Below are 14,826 nucleotides of genomic sequence, written 5' to 3'. Positions count from 1 at the left end.
GGTAGAAAAGAAGAGAAATCCCTACCCAATGCCCTGCAGACAGGAGAAAATGAGGCAGCTGGAGCCGAAGCCTCATCTCAAAGGCCAGGAAGTACATGGATTTTTCCTTTTTAGATCTGTAACCACCTCCGTCACACGACTTCCCCCCTGCCATATATGTAGATAAATCGCAGCACTGGCAAAACCAATGGGAAACTGTTTCCACTTGCTCTGCAGAGAGGAAAACTAACAGCAGGTTTTGCCCACGCAAAAAAGCTACGCCCAGCATTGCACAGCCCTCCTACCTGCAGCCAGAACAGATATCTCTAGGATCTACGCCTGGGTCTGAGCTTAGCTTTGAGGAGGCCCTTGAATTCCAGGCCCCTGATCATTCTCCTTGTATGTCTCAGCCCTGTCTAGCTCTGGAAGACCCTTTCTGAGATGGGGTGGCCAGTGCTGCACACGGTGTCCAGGTGAGGCTGCACCACGGATTTACAGGGCACCTGTCTGCGTACGCAGTGTTGCAGCTGTGCCGAAAGCCTGTCTCTCGCCAACAGAAGCTGGTCCAATAAAAGATCTGACCTCACCCACCTAGCCCCCATGACCCTTCTCTGTGTCATTCACCAGCCCATTCCTTATGCTTTCTGACATTGTTTGATCCTGGCTGCTGAGTTGTAATTCACTGTGATGCCTACAAAAAACTTGACGGCAGCTTGATTCCTGGTGTGCTGAGAGCAGAGCCTGTCATGCTGACCAGTAGTATTTCCTCGTCTCCTTGTCCTCCACCACCAGGCTGTTTTCTGTTGATTCTTGTCTTACACTGAGAAGGTCAGCTCTTTGGGGCAGGGACTGTCTTTGTTCTGTGTCTGTACAGAGCCTAGCCCCGTGGCGTCCTGGTGCGGGACGAGGGATCCTAGGCACCACAGTAATACCCATAATGATTCATAAACTAACTCAGAATTTGAGTTTAATTTTCAGGCTGAGCTAGAGACATGACCTAGCTGGTTACTAAACACACCACACAGCTCCTCTGCTCAGACCTCTGAACAAAGCCAACATGCTATGGTTAGTTAGCATGCTATCAAGCTGGATGCCCATGTTTGAGAGAAATTATTTAACAGTTCAAAGGAGGGGAAACTGAGGCAGACATCCCAGTTCTACTGCTGGTGGAGGGGGGGTACTCCATGTGGAGCCATCCTACAACAAACATACTGAGAACCAACCAGCAGACAACTAGGATGGTAGGAAAGGATGAGTCCATGAAGGGTGTAAGTGCTCTCTCTCAGGACTGAGCCACAGAATGAAAACATTGGAGACTCTCAGAGGCTGAGAAATAGGGAATCTGAACATGCCTGGCTGTTTTGTCTGAACGACCCTGAAGGGAAGCATGACCTTATGGTTAAAGCACAGTACAAGAGCCAGGAGACCTGAAGGTGTTCCGAACTGCCATGCTTTGTCCAGGATTTGCAGTTCTGGAACTGAGCTCAAATGACTGCAGACTTATTTTGGGTTTGACTGTCAACATAATAAAAAGCAGATACTAGTCTGTGAAAATTATATCGTGGCACAAAGCTTTCATGGCCCTGACAAGCACACAGGCAGTGGTGAGGGCTGACACACAAGATCTAACTTCCTCCCATCCTCAGAGTAGCAGCCCCCACCCATAGACCCCAAATCATAAGTATCAATGATCTAACATTCCCTGTCAATTACTGGCCACCAGCCTACATAGATACAGTGGGATAATGCCAGACCCCTCTCCCTTCCTATATCATGCTCTGGGGTGAGACCTGATTTCAGTTCTCAGCAATGCCTACACAGCTTGCAAGTTCCAACACACTTGCAAGAAAGCCCTACCGCAGAAGCAGAATGTGTCGCTCAGAGGAAAAGGGAACCTGCCGAAAGCATCCATCAGCTGCTCTCAACCTATGCCCTACATCCCCGAAGGCCATTTACAGTGTAAGACTGACAATGCTTTCTAATCTTAGCTAACCTGTTACTTCTGTGTATATTTAGTGACTCAACGCCACAAGAAACTGTCACAGTTAATCAGAACCGTAAGCGGCTGCTAAACATGTGAGGAGCTGCCCACAGTACACGAATCATTCAAACGCTATCTAAGCATGCGTGCATATTTCACCTGCAGGGCAAGAATAACCTCATCACACTCAAGACTGTACAGGCAGAGAGGAAAGTGTACTGATAAGCTAATCTTCCAGTTGTTTCGGAAGGAAGGGTTGCTCTTCCAGTCATCAATTACAAACAGCAAATATGGTATTTCTTCTCTTGCTCCTACTCCAGCCAGCAAGAGAAGTGGGGACAGACTGGGGTTTGGGAATTTTTCAGGACCCAGTCTTAACCACCCCAGACTGCCTTCATCTCAGATTTCTGCTGCACTGCAGAGGAGGTTCAGAGACAGAGGTAACTAATTGTACGGTCCTGTAGTGGGGCAGCTGCCCCACTCTGATAAGCAGGGGTTAAAAGCAGCCAAGCTAAGCTGATTGGGGAAGCAGCCACAGCTGTGGCCAGCTCAATTAGGGCCCAGCTGGCCCTGATAAGAGGGCTGTGGGCCAGAAGCTGGAGGAGTCTCACTCTAGCCCTGGAGTAGGAAGGGCTAGCTGCCTGAGAGGAAGGTACCTGAAGTGGAGCAGTGCTGGGCAAGGGAGCTGGGGAGCTCCAGCCTGGTAAACCCCCAGGCAGCAGGCCTACCAAAGGTACTGGGGCTGCAGCGGGGCAGCCCGAGGATAGGCAAAGGCAGCAGGTCCTAACCCCTTGCCAATGATGAGTGGCCATTACAGGCTGCAGTCGCCACAGTGAGCGGGGGCTAGATGATGACTGGCAGTAGCCACTGAGGCAAGGTGGGGATAGAGGGTTGGGGCTTCCCCTGGGAGGGGGACCCAGAATGTGGGGGCACTGCCAGGGGACAGGACCCCAGGTAAAGGGGCACCGGGGTCCAGGAGGAAAACACCGGCCAGGAGGAAGCGCTCCATATGCTAGAGAGCCAATTCCTGAGATAACCAGCAGGAGGCGCTGCGCCAGTGAGTCATCGCTTCGCTACAGGTCCGCAGGGGTTTTCTTCCTCCATAGTTATGCGTCTCTTAAGCAATACATTGTTTACCCCTCTAAGAATCTAATTGATCATGTCCCTAAGACTTTCCTTCCAAAGGAACAATGCTACCTTATGCACCCAACCCAGCGATACACAAGAAAGATCTGTCTACTGAGGAGAGAGACCTGGGTCAGAGATGGAAACAATGCACATCTATGAGACTGACTAGGATGCATGGCCTGGTTCCCCATCTGGCTCAACAGTACTAGATTTGTGTGTTTAAGATTTGGAAGCATTAGATGCCGAAAGGTAGAGTTAAGGTCTTATTCAAGATTCTATTACAGATACACCCGAAAAGACGGTTGCAGGCAAGTGACAACTCTGTCACACGTCAGCCTTGTCTACACTGGAAAAGTACAGATATACCGGTAGAGCTACCCCAGAAAACCCTCCTAGTGGGGGGACAGTTTATTCTGCCAAGAATGCTTTTGCTAGTTGTGATGAAATGGTAATGTTCTGTAATATTTTTGTGAACCCTATGTGTATCTCTGTGTCCCCCTGTACTTAACATTGCTACCAAGTAGGTGAAAAAGGGGTAAGTCTGCTGTTGGGGCAGCTAGAAGGCACGAGGTGTGCGCACCCACCCCGCTGCCTGGGTGGAATGAATGGGTCATTAAAGACCTGGTTGAAACCAACCCAAATAAACGGGATCTACAGAGACAATGAGAACCCCCCTCCCCCCGCAATGACTGAGCAATCAACGCTTAACAGTGGGAAGCGCTCAGAGGTGGAGTATGTGAATTCAGCATGGCTCTGCCTGAAAACGAAGGACAGAGGTGGCAGGCAGGGATAAAGAGTTCACTTCTGGAAGCGGCTGGACTGCTCTCCCCTGGGACTGACAAAGGGTCAGAGAGAGCCAGAAATGGGGTCCACAGCAGCTTGGATGGCAGATGGCACTATCTTGGCCAGACAGACTATGTCTTAATCTTTATTTCTCTATGCTAACCTGAGGACTTCCAGTGCTGCATTCCAGGTGACTAATAAACCCTGTTCTGTCTGGGAAAGTTTGCCTCATGCAAACAACTGCCGAGGCCCATTAGACTTTTTACACTCTTCAGGGACTCTACCAGGTGTCTGTTAGTTGGACACACAGGGCAGAGCTCACAGTATGAAGCAGGAGCCTAGAGGCTCAAGTCTAGGAGCTGGTGGGACCGTATGGCCAGCCCTGAAGGAAAGAGTGGGACCCACTGAAGGGGTTCCTCCAAGAGCTGGGGTGTAGCACAGATCTTGTGAAGACATGACACGGGGTACAGTTTGTACCCATTCCCCAAGCAGAACAAGTGACACTGGCATAACTTAAGTGTAGCCCAAGCCTGAGAAATGGAAGTTTTGGTAACAGCTGTGGCTGCGGACCTGGTGACTGCAGGAGACGGTGTGCACGTGTAACCATCTCCCCGGGGTGCCAGTCCAGGGGCCTTGCACTCATCCTGTGGCAAGCGCTGAATCCCATTTTTAATTCTGGCCCATGGACCAAAGTGTCAGTCTTGTGCAGCACACGCCTGTCCATCCACAGGGGCACCCCAGCAACATCAGAGATCCAGGGGAGACTCTGGTCTTTATGTAGCAATGAAACGTTGCACTACTGTCATTACATGTTTTGTCTGGAACCCAACTGTCTTATTCGGCAGCCGTAGGGAAATCTGCTCCCCCACAGGATCACCATTATTTCCTCACTGTGTTTCCCTTCCTTGTCTCTCTCTTAACTGCGTCTGTTTTTCTTTCTGCACATCCTTGTCTGCAGCAACTCCCCGTGGCCACCTTCCTCCCCATTCCATGCACTACAGTGATCGTTAATTGAATAGATAATGGTTACATTAAAGTGTCATCACTGGGCTCCAGGGTTAACATATAGAGGAGATTAATAGGGCTTTGGGGAGTTCAGACCTCTCAGAGCCACTGATTCAGGCTGTCTGCAGAGTCAAGCAATCACTACTACACTGCTTACACTTAGGTCACATTTTGGAAGGGTTTTTATCAACCCTGAGAGCCAGAAACAACAATTTTTTTTTTAAATAATAATGAAAGCTTGTGTTGTGAATGTGTCATTTGGGCCTCATGTCTGACATTGCTCTAGTCACACCTATAAGGCTAGAGATCAGTTAGGGGTAATAGATGACCATCATTCCCAACGGTTATGCTATCTGGCATCCCTCAAGCATCCATTCCCCGTCTATCAGTGGTTTTATTGAGATAGTGTCCCCATTACTAAGTGGTGAATACTAAAATAACCCGCCCAGGTACCCCAATACGAGATTTCCTGGAATGCCGAATAAGATCTCTCCAGATGATCTCTCTTCCTGTGTCTGTCCTCTTATTGCAGGGACTCAGTCTAAGGTAGAAAGCAAAGTCAGGAATCTTGGCACCATTTTCGGCAGCCATTTCCATGGAACAGAATGCATGGGCAAGCTATTAACCTCTCTTCACATGCACAGGTTTCTTAGGAAGAGATTTTATTTTCCCCACCATGACCTCCCAGCAGCAAATATACCCAGGGAGCCGTACAGCTTGATTACAGCAATTCCCTCAGCAGGACTGCTCCAGCACTTGCAGCTACTTCAGAGTGCAGCCGCGCAATTCCTTGCTGGATTCAGCAACTAATCCCATCCCTGCCATGGAGCCCCCTTTAAAAGCGCATAGCAGCACTACCCAAGAGTTTGGAACAGACTGAAGAATGGAAACCACAGGGGATTGTTTGGATAGGTAGCACGCAATAGGATTGGAGTCCGGATACCACAGCTTTTCTTCGCAAGTAGCTCTTTATTTGTTCATTGTCCGTAAAGCATGTTGGTACAGCTTTATGCCAGATCACCTTGCAATTCTTTATAAGCAGCTAAACAAACATCTGTGTTCCTCTAGAAATGACAGGTTTCCCCTTTTAGGAGAGCCCAGGTATTTTCACCATGTGGTGGGATGGCTTATGCTTTCATAGTTGGAGAACCAAACAGCTCAGGAGAGTTTCTGGTGTCAGACTCCCAGTTCCAAACGTGCACGGTGTGCACCATGGACCAAGAGGCACTTCAGCCTAGTCTACACTACAAAGCTATGTTGACCTAATATCCACAGCTACATGTGTCTCTCACTGAGGTAGCCCCCCTGTTACATCGAAACAGTAACACCATCTCCCCACACGACATAAAACCACTGAACTATCTGTGTCACCTCCAACAGTCCCCCAGCAGTTGTCCCACAATGCTACTCTCCCTGGGACAGCAGCTGCTCGGGTCACAATTTTGGAATCCACTGCCCATGGGTCACAGGTACCAGAAGCCTGCCCCCACCCTTCCCTTCTCCTGTGTATTTCAGGAATGCCTTTCCCTGGTGGCCCAGTTTGGGGAGCACACCTACTAGCCAACCTTTGTAAAAATCTAAGAGTGACCTGTGCTCTATTAACAGCTGCATGCACTGACTAGCACGGAGGTCACCGACCCCGCATCCTGTGCTACTTCCCTTCATTCTGATGGAGAAGCCTTGTACCAAGCCTGTGACAGCAACGAATTGTTTGCCCACTCAGCTGAAGAAAAGATATTTACCACTCTGAATTCTAACACAGCCACCAACACGCTTTCGTGGACTGTCTAGATTAGCATTTATGATCATGTTAGTTAACGCAAGTTAACTGGCAATCAACTGCCTTGAGTTACAACATGACCAAAGCTCTAGTGTAGACAAAGCCAAAGAGATGTTAGCGCCAGGAGGCCTGTGATCCCAGCAGAAAATCCATATGGATCCAAACTGCTGACTGGGAGGCATAAAGCCTGGATTTCCCAGCCACTGGCTCTCTGGTTTCCAGGGAATTCTTTCCTGCCTTGCCTCTGACTTTCTTGGGAATGTGCAGTGTTTGAGGATGAGACACTCACTAAAGCCACAGCACATCCTCAGCAGGGGAACATAATCAGTGGCTTAATTGGTAATGAAACTAAATAAACAAGCCAAACCTTTCAGCTGATGTATGCTAGCAGTTCACAGATAAGAGCATGGGTGGAACACAAAGGACTCATACATATCACAAAACAAATGTTAGTTAACCGTAGTGGGAAACATGCCCTCCGGTATGGCTTACCAAGGAACGGGGTTTGCCTCATCTGAACAGCGAAACATACAGCACCTGTGCCTCCATGTGCATTAGTCACACCCGAGTGGGTGGCAGGAATCATGAGCTACTAGTTCTGTTAGACCAAAAATCTGTTCCCCACTTTCAGACAATTGTACAACCCCGATTTCAACCATGAGATGGTGCTGGGAACAGCTCCCAGGCAAAACCTGAAGCCATGTAAAATGTTTGCTTTTCCTTTTGTTCTAAAAGCAAATCTTTCCCAGCAAGACCCGTTCTGGGAACAGCTGGGCAAAAGATGCAAGGACAGTTGTGTTCTCCTGGCTTAAATGTGTTGGAATTCAATCACCGCTCGTTCATTTCCCTTTGCAGTCATGATGATTTGATCTCCAACTTCAGTTCCGTGAAGCAGCTTTGTTGTACTCTGGGCAAAGTACTGATGGCAGCCAGAGAAAGCTTTACAGCCCAAGCCACAGAGGACACAAAGACAGACCCAGTTGTGAAGAACTTCACAAGAACTGGGCACCTTTCCACCTTTTGGACTACAATGGCCTCTCAGACACTCAGAGAAACTGCCCCGAGAGACACTCCCACAAATTGGCCTAAAGACAGCAGGATGCTGCAGGGAACAAGGCCCTCCCTGACATTACAATAGGGGTTTCAGTACAAATCAATATAAGAAGAGTAGAGAGGTGCAGATGGCACAAACAGGAAATTTCTTTTTTCCTTACCATGCTGCAGACAAGTGACCAGTGTCTGTGTGATTCTGCAGCTAGAGAGGGAGAAAGAGAAGCTAACCCCTCACTGTTAGCAGGTTATCCAGAGACTGGGGTGTTTACTACTGCTGGCAAGGAGGATACAACAGATTGGGCAGAGAAGTTTCCTACCTAGGCCAGTCTAAAAGTATTGTTCTGCCAAGTGCAGTTCACACATTAACCCTCAAGGAGCCCAGGAGGTAGGAAATATCCCTATTTTGAGAGAGGGAAACAGGCACAGAGGTGAAGGTCACAGAATATGAGAGTGGCATAGCTTGGATTGGAACTCAGCAGTTTCTGCTGCCCGATCCTATGTTCAGATCTTGCCCCACCTATCTCACCCAGGCAGTGATCATTGTGCTACTCTCTTGGTAGCTGTCTTGGCTCAGACACTTCTCGGAACTGAAAGGAGCGAAGGGTTCTGCATGACAGACACAGTGTGCACGTTTAACTAGCAAATCCTTAGAAAAATAACAGACACCAAACTCAGGCAACTTGGGCACTGCACTCACCTTGAATAGCAGAAAGGTACACAAAGGAGTCCTCATGTTCCATATTTTCCAAGAAAACCTGGAGGACAAAGCACACCAGTTACCTTCTTAGGGGTGTGAGACCCATGTTCTCACCTAAGATAGCTCCAGTCCCACACACTTGGGGGTGTTATCCATACTTCCCCATTTCTCTGAGCTGACCGTACCCCTCTGAGTGAAGCCTCTGTACGTTGTGGTCAAGCTGGAGTTGCAAGCAAGGCCCTGTGTGATCTGTGGGGAAGCAGCTTTTCTCTCCATCTTGTAGGCAAGTCTGGAGCAACAAGAAATTTTGAAATTCTAAACTTTGACAGCAACTAGCTGTTCCACTGCCTCCTGACCCCAACACACGCCTCTGCAGCCAGCAGTGAGGGACCAGTACGTTGTCCGGATGCTTCTGCCAGCAGTGAAATAGTAAACGCTGACAATTTAAATCATCACAACTAGGCTTGAGAGTTAGCACCCCGCTGAGATGAATGAGGACATTTACACCTCTCAGAGCTGTCATATGGGTGGATTCCCACAGCATCATGGACTGCACGTGGCCCTGGTTAAAGGGTTTGAGCCTGGGTCATGGTTGCCATAAAGGTAACACTGATTCATGAAATCTGCCAGTGAGACACTGACTCCTCAGCTGCCCATCACTACAGCAGAGACTTCCAGCTGTGGGGTGGAGAGTGGCTCAGGAATCGCCCCTGAGCCCTGCAATGCATGGAGGACAATTTGTTTCCTTAGCTATTCACAGGGAGGATGCGAGGTGTTCACTTACAGAGATCCGTGGGCATTTTCCTGCTTTAACTCTGGTTCCTCTCCTTTAGCCCCAGAGAAAAATGGAAGTGACCTCTACTCCTCCCTGAACCCAGGAATAAGGGGCAGAGGCGGGGCATGAGAGGCCAACATGGGAATAGTGCCTGGGGACATTAGCCATGCTGGGCCAGAGGAACCTTGTTAATCTCATGTTAGCAGGGTCAATAACTGGGTCTACCAAATCATCACATTTACCGCTTCATGGAGCGGGGAGGAGAGAGAACAAACCCCAACAGTTCAGGGGGAACACAGTAAGAGTTGCTGGGGCCACGAGGAGGACGAAGGCTGAGCTCTTCAGAAAAAAACTGCCAACAAAGGACCTGCATGCTCTTCCCAGACATGTGTATGGCCAGCCTGAGTCACTCCCCCAGTGCCCACATTGTCCCAGGTGTGTTGTCATGTAATAAGTGTGAAGACAAGCCAGTAAGTATGACACTAGGTTGAGAGTGGCATAGTGTCAGAAGGGAATCAGCACATTAAACAAACGTGATCTGCAAGCAAGCTTTAGTCCTGAGTTCTGCCTACCTTGAGGAGTTTCTCCTGAGCCTTTAGTCCGTCTGGATCCCTCTGCTCTAACAAACGGGAAAGACGCCGCAGGGCAGCTGCTCGTACTGGGATTTCCGGGTCATAGGCTGATAAGAGGAGCTCCTGAAGCTGTTGTGGGGTGTGGTCTGCTGTAGGAGTCCCAACGGGGCACTCTTTCTGCACAGTGGATTCCCCATTCTTTCCTTTAGGACTGGGGTTACTGGTCAGGCTGTTGTTTGTGTGGCTGCAATTTTCATTACTCTGTGGCTGTCCCAGGATGAGCCCGGCTGTTTTGTCCTCAGGTCTTTCTGTGGGGTTTGTGTGGGTCTGTCCTCCTGACCTTCTTGACCCTATTTTTTCCCCCAGGGTGCTCTGGGCAGCAGTGCCAACAGTTTGGGTGGAGAAGGCTCCGTGAGTACAGATGGTGATGCGCAGATCAGCTGCAAGCTCCTGGATGACAGGTTCAAGATGAATGCGGGAGATCTCCTCCAACAGGGGCACCAACTGCTTTAGGATGGCAAAGTCACCCGATTTCAGCTGAAAGAAAAACACAACTGTCACTGGCATGGCCTAAAATGAGAGATGCACACATGGAGTTACAGCAGCTCCTGAGAACACTCCCCTGAGCTGAGGGGCCCAGGAGAGAGCGTGGTGGGAGACAGTCTGATGGAGCTGAATCTAATAAGAAACCTCAGTAACTGCACAGCACGGATGTGAGCCTGATGGATCAGATAATAGTGTGTCCCAAACTGGGAAGTGTGACCATTGGGTGGGGTGGGACAGCAGCTTTTCACATTGCCCTATCCTGTAGAGATGTGGCTACAGAGGTCCAGAACACCTCGTCCTTGTCTGGTCATGCAGCGTTTCAGACACAGAGATTTTGCGTATGCTGAAAGCGACCGGCAGTAAGCAGTCTGACTGGTTTCTGTAAAGCCTCACTGGCTCCTTCTCCTGCGCATCCTCTACCAATGCCTGCAACAGTCTGCTTGTAGTGCAGTTCAGCCACACGGCACTAGCTCCGCTGAGCGGGGCGCGGGGGGGCACTCCTCCCAAGAGGCATTTACTCAGGCCTCACGTTCACTGCAGCACGGACAAAAAGGAGCATGAAATGTGCAGGTGCAGTTGTGTGAGCAGTCACTTGACAAGCGGCACACACAGATCACGTGTAAAAGTGTGCACAGGTAATTAATGACCATCACAACACTCTGCAAGGCCCCGTCTTCAGCCTATGCTTCTGAGGACGGAGAGAGACGAGGGCTAGTTTCATGAGTGCAGATGGCGATTGGCAGCACGCTCCAGGTGTAGGGTGAATGCAAGTGATCTCCTGCACTTGTGCTAAGAGGGTATTTGTTCGTGGTTTGAGTTAATTTTTGGTTATTTTTTTCTTGCCTAGAGGCGAGGAGCAGCTGCTGGTTCAACCTTTATGTGACTATTTTATGACAAAGGTGCCCAGATCCCAGGATTAGGAGCCTTTTGTGTATGTTGTAAATCGAAACAAGTGATTGCCTCGCCCTCAGTATCTGCTAGGAGTCGTGTGCAGGGAACCAATGCGCCTGCTAGGACTAGGCAATGAGCCCGATCATTTGACAGTTCTCAAAAGCACAGCAAGTGCGTCGCCTGCCCCTGAAGCCTATTCCAGAGATGAACATGAACTAGGACACAAAGCACTTTTCACAGACTGTAGATTCCCAGAGCATAAGGCGAAAAGGCACCACTGTGATCATCTCACCTGACCTCCTGTATAACACAGACCATGGCTTCCCTGCATTAATCCCTGTTTGAACTAAAGTGTATCGTTTAGAAAAAGATCCGATCTAGATTTAAAATCTGCTTCCCAGTGGATAGCTTTTTACTTGTTAAATGACACTGACAGGGTGAAAGTGCTGGGTTATTAGGAAATACACATGAGAATTATAACATGTCCCCACTTTGGACCAATTGCCTTTGTAGTAGCCAACACCTCAACAGATCCATTGAATGGAACTCAGCAAAGGGTGAAGATGCTACTTTAGGGAGAAAATTGCTCTGTGCGTGACAAAATAAACCAAGTGGCAATTTCCTGGATTTAGCACACAGCACCGTAAAGCCTAAAAGAAACTCGGAAGGGAGAAGACTTTGGAGGGCAGGAGCAGGGGGGAGGCAGCAAAAGGCTTGTATCAATCCCAAAGGATTGCAGCACATCTCCAAGGACGGGGCCAATCCCATCTCCACCACCAGAGCCAATCCCAGTGCTGCCTCTAGTCTGTCCAGGAGATGTCTGCTTGGCCTTAAAACTTTACTATCAGGTCAGGAATCTTCAAGAGGCTCAAGAAACCGATCACTCCTCAGGAGAGGAAACGTGCCCTTCCAAGACGCGTGATTGCACACCCTAATCAACAAGCTAGCAGGAGACAGACCATCTCCAGATCTCCCAAAGAGCCTCTCCCAGCAGAGCCCATGTGCTCGGAATGGCTGTTTGGCAACAGTAACCTTTGAGCTTTAGGACTGACCGGATGAATCAGGCTCCACAGCCCCCTTTGGAGATGGGAAAATAAATATTATCCACTTTCTTCTGGCTGGAAAACTGAGCTCCTGTGCAGTCAGGTCTCGCCCACACCACACAACAAGAGAACACAGAAATCCAAACTCCCAGGCCCGCCGCTGAAATCACAAGACCTCAACGCCTTCTGAATAAGGCTCCATTGTCAATGCCTGGTATTTTAGCATCTCATATGCTGGGGAGACTCGGGGAGCAGGGCTCTCGCACCTACTTTGGTTTTCACTCTCTGCTGCACCAGTGATGTCCTTTCCCATTTGACAAATATTTTCTCTCGAGGTTGCAGCAATTAAGGTGCATTTTTCATTTACTTCCTTGTTTAACGAGCAGCACTGATTGACCCGCCTAGCTCTGGCAAAGTGCCAGCAGGGGGAGCATAAGAGCTACAACCTCAGAAAGGATGTGCAGGGCAGGGGCAGGGAGGCATGAGAGAACCACAGGGTTCAGCAACACAAGGGTAGATTACAAAGCTGTCCTCTGCACGCTCCTCCCAGGCCCTGTTTTACAGTGGGAGATGCACTGTGCCCAAGCTACTCAAGAGTGTCACTGGGTAGAAGTTCCCTCTGAAGCTGTAGCAATGTGTCATGGATCTGCAAGAGGCACTGCAGGGTTTTGCTAGCAGCATGTATCAGGACGTGGAAGAGGATGGAAAGAAGTTCTTGCACTGCATTTCAAAAATCAGAGAGACAAGGTGAGTCAGGTAATATATTTTACTAGACCAACTTTTGTTGGTGAGAGACAAGCATACAAGCTTATACAGAGCTCGAAAGCTTGCCCCCCTCACCAACAGAAGTTGGTCTAATAAAAGATATTACCTTACCCACACTGTCTCTCTAATATCCTGGGACCAACACAGTTTCAAAATTCAATCATTAGATCTGGGAAAGCAAAGACTTGAGTAGTGAAGCTAATGGTTTGCCAGTGGTTTCAGGAGATTTTTTTGCACAATTGTGCAAAACACTTAATTGAAAACCAAGATAGATATCCTCTGTGATGGCCATTTGAGACAATACACTTAGCCCTGCAGGGATACAAAATTTGCAAAAATGGTCTGTGAATGCAGATATTCACAGATATAAAGCGGATATCTGTAGATTTGCAGGGCTCTAAATGTTAACCTAAATGTCTGCTGTCAACCACCATCTGCCCTGGGAAACCTCTCTCGTTCAATTGACTTGGACACATTAAGTTGCTTCCATTAATAATGGCTAACGAGCTGATATGAGCTAGTGAGAATCAGGTCTGGCTTAGGGGCCCATGTACAAGTGTGGAGCCCTGCTCCACTACCTCATCCACCGTGGGTCAGGGGCACGGACCTACAGTGCACATTCTCTGCGTCTGAGGAGGTGTAGCTCTGCCAGAGAGAGGAGGGTAAGGGGCAGTTGATCAATGAGAAGACCCCAAAAGGAAAGCAGAAGTCTAGGTGAGAAAGCAAAACAGAAAGGGCAGAGTCAGCTTCTGCTCTGAATTTACACGGTGTTTCGCTGTTTTAGCTCATAGCTAGTAGAAGGGACAATGGCCCTCAGTGCTTTAGGCTCCCCTGCAACCAGAAGGGAAAGAAATCAACCGTGGCACATGCCCACCTTATGCGAGTGGAACTCTCCCAGGCAGTGGTTCAGAGGAAGGTAAAACCCTGCCAGGCCCTGGACAAAATTCCTTCCCAGCCTCACATTTAGCTGTCAGTTTAACCCCGTGCAGCCAAAAAGTCAATAGTAACACCCAGTCCTACTTCTTCTTCGTGTACGCACAACATGCCTCAGGTGGCACGTGACCAGGATTCATCACCAAATTTAGTCCGCTGGTTGGATCATTAGCTTCCCCCATCTGGGCTGGGCACTGATGGGGAGTGTGACGTGAACACTGATCCATGCCCCCACCCCAGTCCCACTGACAACCTAAAATGCTGGGATTTGGCAGAGTGGAGAATTGACTTTCTGTCTTCCTCTTGTGCACATGTATCATGATACAGTCATTAACCACATGATCACAGGCTACTGTTGAACATGCATAGCGTCAGACAAGATTCCTGCTGCTTTACGCAAGTGACACCATGCACCACTTTTTCACACTTACACTAACTTCACTGCCAAGGCTGTCCAGAATGTTTTCACTGAAAGTGTCTCCTCTCCCATTAGTTATTCTAGTAACTTGGTGAGCAAATAGAGACAACAAATTCCCTTTTCCATCAGCAGGTCAGCCTTCCTTTGGTATAATTCGGGAATGAGGCGGTTGACCAGAAAGTGAATTTAGCTGCAAACTTAGGTGCTCAGCAAATGTTCACTATTATTCCCATGCCTGCTTAATAGGTGGGAGGATGTCCTATAAGTTTCATTTATTGTGTACTTTTCATGTAAGTGACTTTCAGGGACTGACAGGCATATACAGAGTAATGCACTTAAAAGATGCTACACGTGAGCATCTCAGACTAAAAACATGAATATTTAAGGAATACAATGTGATCATGTAGAGACTCAGATCACGCACACCTGCTGGTAGAGGCAGGGTTCTGCATGAAACTAATTGGCACTTCATCACTT

The 14,826-nt window shown here is 48.8% G+C and overlaps 1 protein-coding gene across 2 annotated transcripts in view; it reads right to left on the bottom strand.

Moving 5' to 3' along the window:
- The window catches only part of TANGO6 (transport and golgi organization 6 homolog), an 87,726-nt gene that overhangs the window by 35,910 nt on the left and 36,990 nt on the right, over positions 1–14,826 (bottom strand). For both annotated transcript variants that reach the window (XM_074969224.1, XM_074969223.1), the window contains exons 13-14: positions 9,754–10,290; positions 8,407–8,464 (exon numbers count right to left, since the gene is read on the bottom strand). In XM_074969224.1, the coding sequence (XP_074825325.1) occupies positions 8,407–8,464; positions 9,754–10,290 (595 nt within the window). The remainder of the gene's footprint in view (positions 1–8,406; positions 8,465–9,753; positions 10,291–14,826) is intronic.

The sequence above is a fragment of the Natator depressus genome, chromosome 12, assembly GCF_965152275.1.
Source record: "Natator depressus isolate rNatDep1 chromosome 12, rNatDep2.hap1, whole genome shotgun sequence".
NCBI classification, from domain to species: domain Eukaryota; kingdom Metazoa; phylum Chordata; order Testudines; family Cheloniidae; genus Natator; species Natator depressus.
This window is presented reverse-complemented; position numbering and strand designations above follow the sequence as displayed.